The sequence below is a fragment of the Pteropus vampyrus genome, unplaced genomic scaffold (genome assembly GCF_000151845.1).
Source record: "Pteropus vampyrus isolate Shadow unplaced genomic scaffold, Pvam_2.0 Scaffold141, whole genome shotgun sequence".
NCBI classification, from domain to species: domain Eukaryota; kingdom Metazoa; phylum Chordata; class Mammalia; order Chiroptera; family Pteropodidae; genus Pteropus; species Pteropus vampyrus.
The window spans coordinates 2,511,248-2,531,030 of NW_011888922.1; the positions used below are offsets into that span (position 1 = coordinate 2,511,248).

Genomic DNA, 19,783 nt, shown 5'->3' on the forward strand with positions numbered 1-19,783 from the left:
TTAACTTCTTTGAAAGTACAGTTTCGCCTGTAAAGTCCCTTCTACCTCATTTGATTCTTCTTTATCATTTCTTTAGCTGATAGTTTCTTTCTTGATTATAAGCTTTTAACTCTCAATAATAAGTGAAATTGCTGGCTTCTTACCAGTATGCTTCAATTTCATGAGTTTTGTTCTATCAGAGGGAGCCAAGCTTAGCTAAGCTTCTTATAGCAGCATCCACCATTGAAAGAGTCGGTGTGTGAGCCAGCTAGTCAGCCTTCTATAACCCAAACCAGCATCTGGTATTTGAGAATTGAAATCTAAAATGGAAACTGAATTTGATCTTTCCTGTTGAAGACATTAACAGCCGTGCCTTGTATTTTATGATACATGTTTCATTGTTTTTTCTACCCTATCCTGTTTATTTTGTTCAGTTTCCTAGCACAGTACTTTTTATAGTTTATATATGTCCTACTTTCCTTATTAATGATGATTCCTGGAGATATGGGGCATTCCTAGGTCATCTTCAATCCCTGAAACCTAGTAGAGGCAAGGGCACATGATAGATGTTTAATAAGTGTTTGAAGAGATAGCATGTTTATTAGGTTTGCAGGTGACTAGAAGCTAAAACTGCAGAGAGAACTTGAAAAGATGGCTTGAAGCCAACAAGATGAAATTTAAGGAGGGTGACAATGAAGTTCTCATTTTAAGTCTCAAAGAAATGGCAACATATGGGCAGGCTGGAGGCGATCTAGCAGGATGCTATTCTTATGAAAATAGTGATTTTGGCTGCTTAAACTCAATGTCAGATAAAGGCATTGCAGTGGCTAAAAAGCTAAAGCAGCTTCAGACTGAATTATTGGAAGCACCAAGTATAGTTAAGTAGGTGATAGTCCAACTAAGTTCTTTAGGGGACAGACTGCACTTAGAGTATCATGTCCTCCTTGGGGTACCAGGCAGTAAGAGGGCAATTTCAAACAGGACTATGTTTAGTGGAAGATGCACTAGATCACCAGTATTCAAAGTAGAGTCTGAACTATTCCTAGTCCACAGTGAGGTAAGCATAGAAATTGAGACTGTTTAAAACTTTTTACAGCAATTTGACAGAGTAATTTCTGAAGTCTAATGAATCTAATCAAAAAGAAAACAAGCTTTATCTTGTATGTCTATTTTTTTGTTTGATACCTTAAATTTTTTTATTTTAATGGACTTTATTTTTAGAGCAATTTTAGGTTTACAGAAAAATTGACCAGAAATAAGAGCTCCCATATACTCCCTCTCCACCCTCCTAGCCCCTGCACTTCCTCTGTTATCAACATCTTGCATTAGTGTGATATAATTGATGAACCAATATTGATACATTATTATTAACTAAAGTCTATAGTTTGTATTACAGTTCACTCTTTGTGTTTTATAGGTTTATGGGTTTGCTGACTGCATAACATTATGTATCCACCATTATAATATCATGCAAAATACTTTCACTGCCTTAAAAATGCCTTGCGTTCCATCTATTCATCCCTACCCTCAATTCCCTTTTGAACCTCTGGCAACCACTAATCTTTTTGTCCTTTCTATAGTTTTTGCCTTTTCCAGAATATCATATAGTTGGAATTAGCCTTTTCAGGCTAGCTTTTTTTTTTATTAGCAGTATACATTTAGGGTTGTTCCATGGCTCTTCGTGGCTTGATAGTTCATTTCTTTTTATTGCTGTTAGAATACATCCATTGTATGGATATTTGTTTATTCATCTATCAAAGGATATCTTGGTTGCTTCTGAATTTTGGCAGTTGTGAATAAGGATGCAACAAATATTTATAGACAGGTTTTTGTGTACGTGGGAGTGCATTTGCTGAATTACATGGTAAACCTGTATTTAGCTTTGTAAGAAACTGCCAAGCTCTCTCTCAAAGTGGCTGTAAGATTTTGCATTCCCATCAGCAGTGAATGAGAATTCTAATTGTTCCACATCCTCGCCTGCTTTTGGTATTATCAGTGCTTTGGATTTTAGCCATTCTAAAAGGAATGTAGTAGTATCTTATTTTTGTTTTAATTTGCAAGTCCCTAATGACATATGATGTTGATTGTCTTTCCATATGCTTATTTACAATCTCTGTATTTTCTTTGAGGAGGTGCCTATTGAGATTTTTTTGGTACACTTTTCAATCGAGTTGTTTTTTTTTGTTGAATTTTAAGAGTTCTTTGTACATATAAGATACAAGTCCTTTTTCAGAAACGTGTTTTGCCAATATTTTCTCAAGTCTGTGACTTTTCATTCTCCTAACAGCAGTATCTTTTCTAGAACAAAAGTTTTAACTTTTAATTAAATCTAACTTATCAACTTTTTCTTTTATGGATTGTGATTTTGGTGTTGTATGTTAAAAGTCATTGCCAAATCTAAGGTCAACTCAGTTTTCTCTTATGTTATCTTCTAGACATTTTATAGTTATGCCTTTTACATTTAGGCCTGTAATACAATTTGAGTTAATTTTTGTGAAAAGTGTAAAATCTGTGTCTAGATTAATTTTTTTGCATGTGGATGTCTGTTTTCTAGCACCATTTATTGAAAAGACTATTCTTTCTCCATTGAATTTCCTTTCCTCCTTTGTCAAAGATCAGTTAATGGTATTTGTGTATATCTATTTCAGGCTCTCTGTTCTGTTTCATTGATTTATTTGTCTATTCTTTCACCAATACCACACTGTTTTGATTACTGCAACTTTATAGTAACTCTTGGGTGGAGTAGTGTTAGTCCTCTGATATCTATGACCAGTTGAGTCAAAATCTCTGGTAAGATTTCAGTATATTTTTAAACCTTCCCAGATAATTGTGATGCACAAGGAGACTTGAAAACCTCCAGAACAAGACCATCAACTCCTTGAAGGGGTAGCTTGTACAAGATGCTTAGTTGTTGAATGAACAAATGGTTAAACCAACTGAGGGTATTTATCCTGCAGAAGAAAAAAAGTACAAGGGGCTTAATAGATCACCATACATACATATCTGAAAGCCTTTAATATGACATGCCCTGAAGGATGTTTTCTGAGTGCTCTGGGAGGCAGAATTGGAAGTTTCGGAGGTACCTGGCTGAATATTAGGAAGCACTATCTCATAGTGATAATTGTAAGTGAGCTCTCTGTTCCTGCATATATTACATCAGGGCTTGGAAAGCCATCTATAAGAGGATGCTACATGGGATGGGAAGTTGGATAAGATCAGATGCTGTGATTATTGATCATTAGTTTGAAAAACTATGTCTTAAGACAGAGGACTGTTTCTGGCTCTCATTCACCTTGTATAAATTGAGATGAAGGACAAGGGTGTAGGTTCAAAAGAACATTGAAAAACTACTTTGAGTCTGAGTTCTCATAGTGCAGCAGACCCTCCAGTCTGTCTCTAATGTGGGTGTCTTCAAGAAGTTCCCTGTCTCTTTCACCTAATTGAGGACTTCTGGTAGTTAGAATCGCACAAGCAGTCATGGTCTAGGAAAGGTGAAAGATACTTAATAGAAGAGCTCTTTCTGTCCTCATGGAGTTCTTCCCCTACACTCTTCTGCAATTAGATTAATATGAGCACATTGAATGGAGGTGTAGACACATATCAGGGAAAATGGATTAATACCATAAAATTTTTCTCTAGCACACTTATATCATGGATCAGGGATAAGGCTAATTACCTGCTCTTTGCCAGGCAATAGGGAGAGGGATATGGCAGTTGATACAAAGTTGACTAACATGGTAGAGAGGAAGAAAGCATAGGCTTAGGAGTCAGACCAGAGTTGGGACAACTTGGCCATTTACCAGCTGTGTGGTCACTGCCCTCTCTCACCCATTATATTCTGTCTGTCAGCAAGTTTTACTGCTTCTTCTAAGCTGTATTTTTAGAATATGCTTGTTTCTTTTCATCTCATCTTCCAATATATTAATCTAAATTATTACCATCTTCTCTTGCCTGAACAACTCTACTAACTTATTTTCTTGTTTCCATCACTCTCCCTTCTATTCTCCATTCAATATTCAGTGATCTTGTAAAAATGTAAATTTGATCTTGTCATCATGCATAAAACCTTCCAAAACCTTCCTGTTGCTAAAATTTAGAACAAAATCCAAACTCCTAGTTAGGATTTGGAAGAGACCTTGCATAATCTGACTCCTGCCATATCTCTCAAGAGCAGGACACAGAGGGTGAATTGGCAAGGTAGTATTACCTCCTAGAGAGCGTTTGGAAATGTGTAAAGTTGTTTTTTTATCGTTTCAGTTATCAGGGGCTCTGGGCCAGGGTTGGTAAATGTCCTATAATGTGTTGTTTAGCTCAGGACTCATTACAATGCCTGATTTACAATAGATGTTTAAGAAATATTTAATGTATAAAACCATATTCTTCTAGATCTCAGTTTTCACATATGCGGTAGAGTGTCTACCTATATTCCTAAGGTTGTGGTGAAATAGACATTTTTTAAAGTACCTGGTACACAACAGCACTTTAATGGTACCTGCTGTAGAGCCTTCTTTGCTTAGAATAGGTATAAGCCCCCACCCATTGTTTTCTCTAAAGCATTAGAATTAGAAACTGATATCTTTGTGGGGAATTAGGGGCTGGGTGCATCTCTCTGTTTTGAAGCCTAATCTGATGGATCCTGGTTTTGACCTCAGTTGTCCTGGAGTCCAGACCCAGCTGCAGAAACTAAAGCACAGAAGAGCTCTGGTTCTCTTCCTTGACTCTGGGGCTCACCGGGGACTTCTGAGAGGCCCTGGAATGCCTGGTCTCAATGAGAAATTACCTGCAGCTGGAGACTAGTTTGGGGAGAACAGCTAAGAAGGAGGGAAGGTAGTCGTCTCCCCGCCCTTAGTGATTTTCGCGGAAAGGAGAAGCACGGCTTCCTCCCGCCTCCTTCCCTCCCTTCTTCCCCCGCCCCTTCTGCTTCGCCAACCACGAAGCAGCGCCTTCACTGCGCCCTGCGAGGGCGGGAGCGTGCTGCACCGGGAGCTGGGGCGGCTGAGCTGCTGGGAGCCCTGCTTCAGCCCAGTAGAGAGGCACGGGTGGAGCCAGGGCTTTGCGTGGCCAGGCCAGGCCAGGAGGAGAGGTGCGGCTCTGCGACAAAAACAGTGACCAGAGATGCTGGGGCCAGCTCTCCCCACCAGGTATTGCCGGCCCAGCCTGGTGTGTGCCTGGGTGGTGCTGGGGAGGGGGGTGGTCACTGCTGGCTTCCGGGCAGTGGTGACGCAGGGTCCGGTAGATTTAGGGTCTCTTTTCCGTAAGAGACCCTAAATGAGAGAAGGGCTGAGGGTGGACCCCCCTCTGATGAGCCCACCTAGGCTTAGGCCAGCACTAGAATCAGACTCAGGTTAGGGAGGGGTGTGAAGGGGAAGCTGGGTTTGGGGGAACCGCTTTGCTTCAGGAGCTGTGTTCCTTTGCAAGCACCCTTCTGTGTGGTGGCTAGGGTGATGCTTTTTTTTCTCTGCTTTGGCTTAGCTGTTAGCCTATTGGGGGCTTTTCTCTTGGATGCTGGGGAAGAGCATTATGTTATAAGTGACCTGTTATGTCAAGAGGTGGAGTAAACTGGGAGATAGGAGACCTGGTTGGGGGGCGGGGGGACTGGTTCTAGTCAGGCAACCTCTGTGGGTCTCAGTTTTCTTATCTGTGCAGTGAAGGGCTTGACATTCTGTTTGTAACTCTGGCTTTCCCAAGCTGTCAAACTGCCTTTTAGAAAGGTGAGCTGCTTTAAAGTCCTTCAGTTGGGCTTCAGAGATGACCCCCTCAGCACTGTAAGAGACAGGTGAACTTAGGAAGCAGACCTTGGTATCTTGTCTTCCATCCAGCCTTTTGGATGGCATCTTGCTGGTCTGCTCAGGACCTAGTGACTCATGGGCAAGGCAGAGATTGAAAATACTAATTAATTTAGTGTTGAGTGTAGGTGTTAGTGTTGAGCATAATGTAGGGAGGTGAGATGGGGAAGAAGCAGGTCAAAGTATGTTTTTCTCTGAACTGGCCAATTTTTTGATACTTGGGTGTAAAGCTGCTTTAAACTAGTCTGTCTTCTCTGGAGCCCCCTCCTTTTCCCACCATATTAATGACAGACCTTGGGGCTATATATCTTAATCACTATAATCTTTCCTTCTTGATTATCTGAGACCAAGAAATACATGTCAGGCCTGTAACTAACCTACCTTGATTATTTTGTATCTCCTTCCTCCCCCCAGTTTTTCTATGACTCCACCTCCTCGTCTTCCTCTCTCCACTTTTCTATTTCCTTCTCCTGATTATTTTTCCTGTCCTGCCTCCTACCTTTTCTCCCACCTGCACTTTCTCCCTTCAACCTGCTCCCCTCATGCTTTCCCTTTCTTATCCCTGATCTCCTAATTTTTCTTTCCCTCTCTTGGATATTTCTCTTGGTTAGGGTTTCTTATCTTCCTCTTAGAAATTTTGGTTAGCTGTCTCAATATTAGTGGGTTCCTGGTCTGTGGAGATCTTTCTCCGGTTTTTATGAGGTCCAAACACTCTCTGTTTTCTACCTTACTCCATTGTTTTCGGCTTTCACCTACAAATTCTGTCTTCCCTAGTGCCAGTCTCTTTCCTTACTGCCTCTGTGCCTTGCCTTGGGCCTGCCAATAAGCAATTTTTCTTCCTAGATGTGTTCCCTACCTCTTTCCTGGAGGGCAATGGGTAGCAACAGACAGTAGGAAGTAACCAAGATGGAAAGCGGCGGGCTTGCTTGAAGACTAGAGTGGGAGGAGAGCAAGCATCCAGCAGGGCTGGGCAGAAGCGCACATTCTAGCGAGATAAATGACTGGGAGAGGAAGAGTTTTTGGCAGCTCTGAAGCATTGCTGACCTGGAGGAAGAGAGGTTGACCTGTGAGCCTAGGGACAAAGAGGGATAGCAGGGATGAGGTGGAGGAAGAGAAAAGGAGGAGTTCTGGGGCAGAAGAACCTCGTATGATACGTGATGTAAATATGTGATATAAGAGAAGCACAAAGGGCTGTGATAATTTTTGGTTCATCAGAGGGAACTTTTAATTCATCAAGTCAGTGGCAGAGCTGGGTTCTAAACACAAGGCTTCTTTAAAGGTGCTATCTATCCTCTTATACCATGTTATCTTCTGGACCTGTGTGTACATAAAGTGTACAAAAAGTTTTCTTATATTCTGTTTTCTGCCTACCTTTAGCCTTAGATTCTAGATACTGCTGAGAAGGGAAAAGAACACTTCTATATGGTAGGTCACTGTGCCATGGCCAAACACTCATTACCTTGGAAGGGAAACAGCTTGGTCTCTGTTAACTTCTCCTGGCTCTAGGCCACTTAGGTGACTTGATGCCGAGCTCCCTCTATGAGTCATTTGCTCTCTTCCTCTGCTTCTGCCACCCCTTTCTCCATTTTCTTAAATTTAATTTCTGGCAGGTGGTAGAGTTTAGAGACCAGATGAAGCTAGACATTTTACTTCCATTGGCCTCTGTAAAATAGGGATTTAACAGCTCGTAAAGGGTGCTGAAGATCAAATGAAATGATGAATGTATAAAACTGCTTTTAAACTGTAAAGTTCTGTATAGATGTTAATGTGGTTGTTTCTGAATGAAACATGAAAAATGCTCAGATCCTACAGCCTGAAATACCCAGGGTTGCTCACTGACTAGTTTAAAACTGAGCTTCAGTCCTTAATAATAAAGGAAAAGGAGAGGCCTAGAGAGAAGGATTTAGAGACTGGTAATGGAGTCCCATGCTGAAAACTGAGGTTAAGAGGTATAGTGATTTGTTTAGAGTCAAACAAATATTAGGTGGCAAGTATAAAAGATATTGTTTTTAGTGACACCTTGTTATATATCTATATATACACCCAAAAGAAAGGGGAAGATTTAAAAGCAGACTGACCTCAATTCAAATTCTGGTTCCACCACTTATTACCTACCTGGTTTTTAATCTTTCTAAGCTTCATATATAAAATAGAAGATATTTATACCCACCTTGAAGAGTTTATAATAAAGCTCAAAAATAATTCTATAAAAGAGAAAAAAATATATAGTAGGCACTTAATAGCTGTACTTATTTTTATCTTGCAAAAATAAACTCTGAAGTCACCTTCTTAAGAAAGTCTTCCCTGACTCCTAGGCTGTTAAAGGCCCCTCTTTTGCATTTATGTAGCACTCATGTGCTTCTCACCACTCAGTGCTACTTACCATGTTGTACTATCATTGTGGTCATGTATCTGCCTCTCCCATTAGTATGTGAATATTTTGAGAGCAGACACAGGGTCTAGTGAATTTTCGTGTCTACTCTTGCTAAGACTTATTTGCTAGGCGTACATTGGTAGGTACAACATACTTAGTTGCTCCTTTGTCAAGCTTGCTGTTTATTGAGGGAGATTTATAATAAATAAGCAAATATAATTAAAATTTATGACATGCTGTGAAAAGCAAGAGTTTCATTTGTTCATGTTAGATTTAAGATACTTGTGAGAAATGCAGGCGGAGTTGTCTAACAGATGGTTATTAGTCTAAAAGAGCTTTTGAGGTAGAGATAGAAACTTGGGCATCATCAACATATAGATGATACGTAAAGCCATGGAAATGGATGAGATTATTTGGGGGATAGTGTAGTGTATGACGAATGGAGGTTCTTAGCCTTGAACATAGTGAAGGAAGAGTCTGCAAAGGGACTAAGAATAGACAGAAAGATAGAAGGAAAGGCAGGTGAATGTGCTTCCTCAAAAGCCAAGGAGGTAGAGCATTTGAAAGAGAATGTTGAACACTGCTTAGAGATTGAATAGTGACCATTTGATCTGGCAACGTGGAGATGAACAGTAATTTTGGCAAAACTACCTTTGGTAAAATAGTAGTGTGAGTTGGAACACAGAAGGGGAGGAAGTGGAGATGGTGTAAGCAGACAGTTCTTTTGAGAAGCTTTGCTATAAAGGGGAAGAAAATAAATGGTGTTTGGAGGATGTGGGTGTCAAGAAAGGTGCGTGTGTGTGTGTGTGTGTGTGTGTGTGTGTGTGTGTGTGTGTGTGTGTGTCTCCTTTTGAAAGGACATTGTTCTCAGGTCAGGCCAAAAATTTAGAGAAAAGCTTGATTTTTCCTTTTTTTTTCTTACACTGTACATCTGGTCTCTAAATAAGCCAGTTGGCTTTACCTTCAAAATATATCTACCTTTGCAATACTACTTTCTACCCACTGCCATTCTTTCAAGCCACCATCAATTCCTACTTGGATTATTTTATAACTTCTTAATGGTCTCACTGCTTTTCATTTGTTCCCCTGAGATCACTGCTCAGAACTCTTCAGTGTCTTCTCACACTTGCTACAAAATCCAAATTTCTTACTGTGGCCTGTAAAGTCCTGCATAATCTGACCTCTGGCTATCATCTCTGGCTATCAGTCTCAGTCTCCTACCGCATTTCTCCTTGTTCACTCAACTTTTGTCTTGCTGCCCTTTCTCTGCCCCAAATATTCGTATCTAGGACAATTATACTTACTGCTCCCTTTGCTTAAAATGCTTCTCGATATTACTATGATCTGCTGTCTCATTCATTCAGATCTTAAGTCTGTCTTGATCACTTTATTTTATGTACCACCTCTATCCCTATTCACCCCACCCCCAATTTCACATGTACTACTCTTTAATTTTCATTATGGACTTGAAATATATATGTATTTGTTTATTTCTTTGTTTGCTTTTCTTACTAGTCCATGCACTTCATGAACACAGGGACTTTGTCTTATTCAGCTAGATTAGCACTGGTACATTGTAGATGCTCAATAAATATTTGTTGAATGACCGAGTATATCTAACAGAAAGACAGATTAATGGAGCTGAAAGAGGATATCATTCCTGGTGAGAGAGACTGCAAGTGAAGGAGTAGAGAGAATGGCTTTTGACGGGACATCTTCTTCACTGTAACTAGACCGTCCAGGTGTAGGGAGGCCTATAGATCTGGGAGTAGAAAGATAGAGTTCTCTTGCAAGGATATCTCTTTTGTCTTTGAAGGATATCTGTTTTGTCTCCGATAATCTTATCAGCTAAGGGGTGAGTGGAAAGCCCAGTTGAATGCCCATTTGAGGTAAGATAATCATAGGGAGGTATCATAATTTTCACATGAAAGCAGTCAACCAGGTAATATTCTCTAGAGACAGTTGTAAGATAGTTGAGTTCAACTGTCCCAAAACTGGGATTTTGCCAGTTGTGTTTTGGAAAGAAGGCAAGGGGGTTGATTAAAAAAAAAAAAATCAATTTTGTTTAGATCAGATTTGTGTAAAGTATACATGTGCAGTGAAAGCCTGTTATAAGCCATCTTAGTATCCTACAGATTTTACTGAGAATCAGTTATCCATTACCCATTGAAAATCCTAGTCTCAGTTCACTGGCTGCTACCCCAGCATTAACAGGCTCCTCCTGTAATAGGACTGTTGTTAATCATGAACTTTTGGCACATCGTAGTGTATTTATTATACAGTAATTTTTAATTCTCCCCTTTTTTTCCTTTTTTTATTGTGGTAAAATACATCTAACATAAAATTTATCATCTTAAGCATTTTTAAGTGTACAGTTCAGTGGTATTAAATACATTCTCATTGTTGTGCAACTGTCATCACCATCCATCCTCATAACTCTTCATCTTGTAAAACTGGAACTCTCTACCTATTAAGCAATAACTCCCCATTCTCCCCTCCCCCAGCCCATCAACCACCATTCTGTTTCTATGGTTTTGACTATTCTAAGTACTTCATATAAGTGGAATCATACAGTATTTGACTTTTTGTGATTGCCTTATTTCATTAAGCATAGTGTCCTCAATGTTTAGCCATGTCATACATAGCATATTGCAGAATTTCCTTTTCTGAGTACTATTCCATTGTACGAATATACCACATTTTGCTTATTCATTCATCTCGTGATGGATACTTGGGTTGTATCCACAGTCTAGCTGTTGTACCATGAACATGGGTGTACAAACATCTCTTCAAGACCCTGCTTTCAGTTATTTTGGGTATATATCCCGAAGTGGAATTGCTGTGATAATTCTGTTTTTATTTTTTTGAAGAACCACTAATCTGTTTTCCACAGTGGCTATATCATCTTACATTCCCACTAACAAAGCACAAGGGTTCCAGTTTCTCCATAACCTCACCAACGCTTGTTTTTTTCTTGTTTCTTTTTTTGATAATAGGCATCCTAATGGGTGTAAGATGGTATCTCATTGTAGTTTTGACTTGCATTTCCCTAACGATTAGTCATGTTGAGTATGTTTTCATTTGCTTATTGGCCATTTATATATTTTCTTTGGAGAAATGTCTGATCAAGCCCTTTGCCAATTTTTGAATTGGGTTGTTTTGGGTTTTTTTGTTATTGTGGTTGTTAAGTTTTAGAGGGTGTAAGGTTTTGATGTTTGGGTGATTTTGATGGTCTGTAGTTGGGAAAGAAAAGTGAAGGCAGTAGGGTTTGATGAATAGTGGATTGGAGCTCAAAATGAAGTCTAGGAATTGTAGTGGAAGTTCTTGAGCAAGTGAGGTGCATGGTTAGGATGTTGTTTTTGGAGTATATATGGTTCATTCCAGATATTGGAATCGATGCACATTTTGGTGATAAAGTCCAGGGTGTAATCATGGTAGTGTTGGCTAACTTGGACTGGAGGTCAGCAAATGGAGTGGCCAGAAGGTCATCAGTGTGGCTGTTGAAGTCATCTGTAATGATAACTGGTAGGTACAAAAGAAAACTGATCTAGAAACTAAAGCCTTTGAGTGGAGTGACCAGGAAGTGTGTGTTAGGCAACAATGCAGTGTGATAGCAGCCAGGGGAGGCTCCTCAAAGAAATAGAGATTTTTACAAAAGGAAGAGAAAGAAATGGTTTTTTGAGATGGCATTGAAAATTAAAGACAACACTGATAGCCTGGATATGAGCAAGAACATAGCCTCCAGTTGAGAGGACTGCTAGAGAGGTCTCCTCTTCAGGTGATAGCCAGGTTTCTTTGAAGGCAAGGAGGCAAAGGAAGTTAGCCAATGACAAATGGGAAGTTCCAGAGGAAATAATGAAAGGGCTCCAGAGTTGGAAAGGGTTGAGGAATTTGGTCAGATTAGAGGGTTTACAGAAAAGGTTTACAGAAAAGGTTTACAGAAAAGGTTGGGGAGGAGAGTTTGGTTGATGAATAAAGACTGAAATCAAGGAAACTGGAAGCTTGATTGGCTTAGTAATGATTATCTTTTAGAGGAGAAAGGGCAGTCCATTTGCATGCTGTAGTTCTTAACACTTCCAAGAGAAAACCTCCTTTGAGGAAGCATGTGGCAGTGCAGAAAATCACAGGATATATTCAGACAGATTGCCTAGAAGGTCATCTACAGCAGTCAGCAGAGTAGATTCCAGTGTTTCTTAGGAGATTAAACCAGATTGCCTTCTTGATTCCTTCAAGCTCTCAGACCGTATGGGCCTTAGGTTTTAGTGATGATTTTCTCAGTTCAAGCCATCCATTGGAAGGTCTAGGGATCTGAAGCTTACTGTTGGGAATAGCTCAACTGGGGCTATAGGTCAGGAATTTCACAAGTGGTAGGAGAGGATTACAAAACCTTGGTACTGGTTTCTGCAAGTAACTGTAGTGACTGCAGGCTGGTAGGAGTGAGGAAGATGTGTGGCGGGGGGAGGGGAGGGTGAAGGTGCGTGGCCAGCCTAAGAGAACTTAAGTGTCTGATTCCAAGTCTCTTCACCTTTTCCATTTTATTTTGCTGGCTCTCATACCTCTCCAATTGAACGAAGCCTCCCAGGTACAGCCCTTTGTTCATTCTGTCTCAAATTATAATTAGTGTAGAAAGAGTATAACTACGAGAATCAGAATAATCAGAGGCTATTCTGATTTATTTCATTGAATGATATATTGCATGAAAGATAATGAAAGATAAATTGCATATCTCTATGGGTTTCAGGTTCCCAACTATAAAGTAAAGGTTTGCAGCTGATTTTTGAAGGTCCTTCCAACTCCTGTTTCCCACCCCCGCCCCACCCTCTAAACCACGTTTCCTTAGTCAGTGAACCTTTGCTAATTTATCAGATCTGGGCTGGGTGGGACTCAGGGACATAGAAGTTAATCAGACTCAGTTTTGTCGCTTGAGTTGTTTATGCTCTGGTAAAGTTGATATGAAATACGGAAACTGCTACCTATATGTAAAATGCTATTAAATTGTGGGAAAGGTAGAAATAGAGGGGCTTCTGTGAAGGTTGCATAGAGGAAGTGAGTCAAGCTGGGTCTTGAAGAGTGAGTAGGACTTTGCTTGGCAGTCATGTTGAGACATTTAAGCAGAAAGAACAGTGTGGGCAAAGGCAGGGGCATGAAAGCATATTGAGCTGGAATGACAAGTTTAGGGAATAATAGAGAGAAAACTGGAAAGATGAGTGGGGGATGTGTACACATATTTATTGGACTTTTATTCTGCGCCAGGCAGCATGCTAGATGCTTTTATATATGCTTTTTAATTCTCATGAGAACTTTATAGATAGTCTTATTTATATTTCACATAGAGGAAACTGCGGATTAGAAATTAAAGTAGCTTTCCTAGCAGCTCAGAAACAGCCTCCAGTTTTCCTCCTTGCTACCTCAGCAATTGCTTTCTTGTTGCTAAACCAGAGCAAGTGGCTGGAGGCTGCATAGTGGGAGTGTCTTTGACATGTCAGAAGGACATCCCTCAGCAAATTTAAGACTGCAGCATTCTAGGCCTATGCCAAAGAAAACCTCCTGGCACAATTTAATTAAAGATCAAATTCTCATAACTAGATGTCAAGGGCATGCAGTATTCCAGTCCTGGGTGAAGTGTAGGTTATGCCAGTCTTAGCTGCTCTGAATAGTTGGAATTGAGAAATCTGATTAATAAATGGAATGTTTTATTTCTTATTCCATTCCGTCCTTCATTTTAAATAATGGTCTAAGGGGTTATTAGAGGTTATCTAGTCCATTCCTTTGCCTCTAGAATGAACAGGGAGGTGTGGTGTCGTGGAAAGAGAGGATGTCTTACAGTTACACAGACTTCATTTCAGGTTCTTGCCTCAGCTGCCCACTACCTGTGTGACCCTGGCTGACTGGCAACATCTCTGAAATTCGTTTCTTCTGACTTGCTCACTGTTTTATCCTCAGCACCTAGCACAGCCTGGCAAACAGTAGGCGATGAATAAATATTTGCCTGAATGAATGAGAAAATTGATACCAGTTAAATAGATTTCCAAGTTTCCTGTAAACTCCAAAGTGTGATCTAATGTTAGTGGTTATTAAAATAGCAGCCCCAAAGGATGGCTGAAATCCTATTTGTAAAGATAGTTTGTCCAGAGAGTTCTCTAGGGATACTGTTCTTTAGAATTTAGCATCTCTCTTAGGCAGTTTAGAGGACTCCTAAACTCCAAGTCCTATTGTGTGAGCTCTAGGCATCACAGAGTGAGTACTCACTGCAAACGGATAGCAGTTGGTCTGTTCCTCTAGGCAACACCTCTTTTTTCGTCATGTCTCCACAGCCTTTTTAAAATAAAGTGTCATCTTTTATTTTTAACATGAGACAGTCATTGCACAGATCTAGAACTGCTTAGAATGGACCATTTTTCTGACTAAAAGTGCTGTATATGTGCAGAACATAAAAGGCCTTCTGTGATTCCTGCGTTCTACTTTTTCATCTTCATGTTGCAATCTACTGTGCTATACTCTCATACTTATGTTAGTCCTGTGGTCTGGGATGCATTTGCCATCATTGATTGCTCTTTATCAAACTCATTCATGTATTTATTGTCTGGTTTATTTTCGATCCAGGTTCTATACCAATGCCTGAGCCTATCCCAGACCAAGTAAATCAGAGCTTAAACATAGTGGCTGCTTGAAAAGTATTTTCTTTCACTTCTTTCTACTCTAGCTCTGTATCTTTATTCTTTTTACAGCATGCTATGCTTTTTACAGCAGAAGAGACACAGATCACTTCCTCTCCTTGGTTGCTTCTTGACCAGTATCTGTCTAGAGACTGCACAGTGGGAAACAACAAATTGTAGCTCATAGGTGAAGGGACTTCTATATAAGGACTAGAGCTGGTAAATAATAGAGCCAGCACTTAAACTCAGGTCTCTTGATTTTTAACTCCAGTCATCTTTTTATTGTATCTCCCTACCAATGGCCCCTTTGAAACCTCACAGTGATCCTGCATTTATTATAGAGCCATTCAGTTTATTCATAATTAATACTTTAGTATAATTAGTTACTCATAAATTATTAGGCTTCTGGAGCCTCTGGGGCATTGGTAAAACCTGGTCAGTCTCTCTCTCTCTGTCTGTTACATCACTTTGTTGTCTAGGATGGATAGAGGGGTTCCACCCGAACTATCATTCTAAGTATTGGCCTCAGGCCTACTGACTGCAGCATGCCAGAAGGCAATGGTTTGTCATCCTCCCAAATCTTTGGCCTACGGAGGCTGTTAGGTGATTTAAGATGTGTTTGGTCTCCTTATGCAAAAGTTGTGGGTGTTTCTTCTTTACCCTCTTGATGTTTTGGACTTGTTTTCCTGTAAACAAAGTTCAACCTAGTGTAGGTTTTAAAATGTGCTAAGTATTGTGCTGAGTATAGATGGACAAAATGGCCAGTGAGAGGATCTATAAAGTGTAAAGAGAGTGAAACTTGTGGAAAAACCATAAGAAAGGACTGGTTGCAAGGCTACAGGGAAACTGGAAAATAGTATAGAAGCAAGTCCAAGTAAATTCAGAGAAAGAGTAAATTCAGAGAAGAGAAGAGTCAATAATCTTTTCTGAATAGCCCTAAGAGATAGGACTAACAGATTGAAATAGTTTTTGTTTGTTTATTCATTCATTTGTTCATTTGTTCAACAAATTTTTATTGATTACCTATTCTTTGCCAGGCCTAGTGTTGAGGATTGAAAAATAAATAAGACTGAACTTTGTTCTTGAGGAGTTCATAGTCTGCCTCTGGCAGGGGAGGGGAGAAGAAGGGGAGGCAAATGTGTAAACAAGTAATTACAATGCAGTGTGAGATAGAAAGAACTTAATATAAGTGAGAACGCTCTAAATGAGATGACCAAAGACAGACTAGGCTGACTTTTGAGACTGTAGATTTCTTGCTACTGGAGGTTTTCAAGCATTAGGCTGGATGACCTAGACGGGGATATGATATAAAAGATTCAAACATTGTATTCCAACAGCAGATTTTAGGTTTTAAGTAACTTGGAATCTTTGAAACTGGAGATCTACCACCAGTAATTCTCCAAGCATAGTAAAAGAACTGAGAAATGAAGAAAAACTGTATAGAAAGGTTGATGAAGCCTTTCTTGGCACAGTCCTGGGCTGTGGTCCTGAAAGGGAGTTACATTCCATGAAGTTGTTTACTGAAGGACCTAGGAGGCAAGGAAGGGTCTGCTTAGGATATCAGGTGGCTGCAGGGAATGTAATTTTGGAACTGGCACTTTGGGTAAAAAATATACTTGAGAACTGGGGCTAGGAAGGAAAGTGAAAGGAAATCTGCGAAGTGAAATTGGAAGAAATGGATAAAAAGCACATCATCCAGAGAGTTAATCTAAATTAACAAGATTGTCCTGCTTACGTGATTTCTTTTGTTCAAAAAGAGAAGTAAGGAGCAGTTGATTTGCCAGAGGAAGGTCAGGATGAAGTATACAAAAAGATGAAGATTGAATTTGACCAGGAAAGATGAGTAAGATTTTTATCATTCGGAGGTAGGAAAAATCATTGATAAGCATTGGGGTGTCAGGATGAGGGTAAGAGATAAATTCAGGAGAACAGAAATTTCTGTGGTATAGTTTGAATGTAAGCTGTGTCTAGCTGTAGTGGCTTAGTTTATATTGTGTGTTAATGTCAGATTGTGAATAGCCTTAAAATTTCATCGTACTAAACTCTTTAAAGGCAAGGCATGTATCCCTGTGCAGACTTTGATTAATTAAAATATTTATCAAATCTGCTGTGAGTCAGATACTATACTAGGCACTTTTGTATTACAAAAGTGACAAAATTGAGCCCAACCTTTGGGGAACATTCTGGTTCCTGGCGAAGACAATTATAACATAGTAAAAATAAATGTAGTAACCTGGAAATATACCCACTGCTTTGTGAGACTAGAGTGGACACCTAACTTCTTAGAGGTGCGAACATTTCCAAAGGGCATGTGGAGAAAGGATCGAAGAGAAAAAAATGGAAGCAGGGGATCATTTATTAGGAAATACTAAAAACACTCCTACAGATTTTGTTCATAACATTAAGTAATTGATATCTAAAGCAGTGGTATTTAAATCTGGCTGGCATTAGGATAACTAATTTTTTAAAGTACAGAATTTTGGCCTTAACCAAGACATACTCAATCAGAGTTTATGGGGTCAAAGCAGGGCATCTATATTTTCTAAAAAGCTCTTCATGATTATTATGGTGGTTTTGATTTTTATAGAAAATTTAGTCACTAAAGCACTGTTGTGTTTGACTCTAAAGAGCTTACATTCTAAGTAGTCATGGTTAAAGATAGCATGGACAAATAATGAGAAACTATTCTGGAAACATTCATGTCTCTCCATTGATACTTAAGGTAATAATATTTATCTTCATTAAAACTATTGGTACCATGTGACAGGGATTCCTACATCCCTCTTTTGTTTTTAGATTTCACTCCTGTTTTCCAGATGAATTGGAGATTGCTAATAAATTCAGCATTGTATAGGACAAATGGTTACTACATTGACCATCATATATGTAGAACAAGGTTAAATTTTAAAGGGAGATAGTGGATAGATGATATAGGTCAAGGATCAGCAAACTTTTCCTGTAAAGAGCCAGATAATAGATATTTTAGGTTTGTGGGCATACAGTCATTTTTGCAACTACTCAACTACTCAACTCTGCCGTTGGAAGGTGAAAGATGCCTTAGACAATATGTAAATGATGGATGTGGCTGTTTCCATAAGACTTATTTACAAAACCTGTGGCTTAACTGACCGTTAATAAAGTGATACAGTCCATTCTAGAAAGGGAGCGTGATTTCCTAAGGTTACAAAATTAAAGGTTGGCAGAGAATTCATCATATGGAATGCTATTAGTAGTTTTATTTAATCTTCATATGAATGAATAAATGGCACCCAAGTGGTTAAGGAATTTCTCTAAAGCTAGTAAGTGGCACTGGGTTTCATATATAATTTAGTTGGGCCAAATTTCTGTCTTTAAACTACATCATTATGGTTTTCTGTGCTCTCTAATACCTTAGGGGAATGCAGAGAAAAGCAAGAACCTTGTGAATTTTCAGCAGTGTTTGTCAGAGTGGGTATTATATCTTGAGTAGTGTTGACTGAATACGATAGCAGTAATCATGGTATGCATTGAAAGGGCTTGAGCAAGGCCCTGGAGGAAGAGTTGTATAACTTAGATTCTTTTAAATTTTCAACACAATTTTCTTTTGCTGAAAAATAATTAAAGAGTTATGTTATTTTCTTTTGATTCTAGTAGCTGCTGGTGGTGGTGACAATGTCCAATAACGGCCTAGACATTCAGGATAAACCCCCAGCCCCTCCAATGAGAAACACCAGCACTATGATTGGAGCTGGCAGCAAAGATGCTGGAACTCTGAACCATGGTTCCAAACCTCTGCCTCCAAATCCAGAGGAGAAGAAAAAGAAGGACCGATTTTACCGATCCATCTTACCTGGAGATAAAAGTACAGTATTTCATTTCTTTCTCATCATTTATATACTTAAAAAAATTTTTTTGTAACCTGAATAAAAGATCTTTCCTTGACTTAATTTTTGAAAACACCTTTATTTCTCTATTAAATATTTCTGTTGTCTTTCTTTTCTAATGTGGCTGAAGTCAAATGAAACTAGATCTATTTTTAAATTCTATTAACTATTATTTGAGCAAACTTCTAAAAAAACAGTTATGCTCTTGTCAGGATTTTGTATAATCTGAAGCCATATATTTACTTACTTTTTAAGTTTTTAAACTGTGAACTCACAAAATATACGGAATATTGCGGTGTCTTCATTTGGAAATGTGTTTTTTCCAAACTAGTATCATTTGGAATGTCTTGTTTCCAGATTCTTGATTGCCTCTTCCTTAATCATGCATCCAGAGGTCATACCCGGATTTGGGGATTACATATAAGTAAGAAGGGCAGGTAATAGCTGATGAAAGGAAGCAGGACTCAGCAGAGTTCACTGAGAATAAGTCATACTAGACAGACTCATTTCCTTTTTATCGATAAAACTTCTAGAAAAATAATCAGGATTTTAACTGTGTATCTGACGAAGTCACTGAGATCCTATGGAATAGAGATTTGGGTGTCCACCTGGATAGATGACTTTTGTTTGACACCTCCTCCTCCAAATATTTATTTAAGTGTCTGTCGATATGAAGTAAAGTTTTCAGTCATCTTGTAGGGCTTTGTTCTTATGGCATGCTGAAGAAATTCGCTTTCTATCTGTAAGTTATCATGAGCTTCTGATTTAGGTGGACCCGGTTCAAATCCTGGATTCATCACTTTCCAGCTCTCTGACCTTAGGTATGTCAGTTAACTTCTTTGACTTTTAGTTTTCTATCTCTAGGAAAGATCGAGATTTTCCTATCTCTAAAATTGGGATGATATCTCACAGGGTTGTTGTATGATTACATGCAAACTTCCTAATATAGTACCTTCTACACAGAAGGTACTCAGGTGTTAGTTCCCCTTCTCTTTGTTTGGTGAAGCTGGGAGGCATAGCTAGTAGACTACATGACAGAATCAGAATTGGGATTCTGAAACAGTAAGCCAAATGCAACAAGCACATGACAAATTACAGAAAATATCTTGTGTTGCAGAAAAATAT

At 39.1% G+C, this 19,783-nt stretch overlaps 1 protein-coding gene across 2 annotated transcripts in view; it reads left to right on the top strand.

Moving 5' to 3' along the window:
• Nucleotides 1-4,924: 4,924 nt before the first annotated feature.
• Nucleotides 4,925-19,783, top strand: part of PAK1 (p21 (RAC1) activated kinase 1) — a 67,750-nt gene continuing 52,891 nt past the window's right edge. The window contains exons 1-2 of one of the 2 annotated variants that reach the window (XM_011368378.2): nucleotides 4,925-5,120; nucleotides 18,426-18,636. In XM_011368378.2, coding sequence (XP_011366680.1) covers nucleotides 18,447-18,636 — 190 coding nt within the window. In that variant the 5' untranslated portion in view covers nucleotides 4,925-5,120; nucleotides 18,426-18,446. The remainder of the gene's footprint in view (nucleotides 5,121-18,425; nucleotides 18,637-19,783) is intronic. The other variant, XM_011368379.2, reaches the window with a different exon arrangement.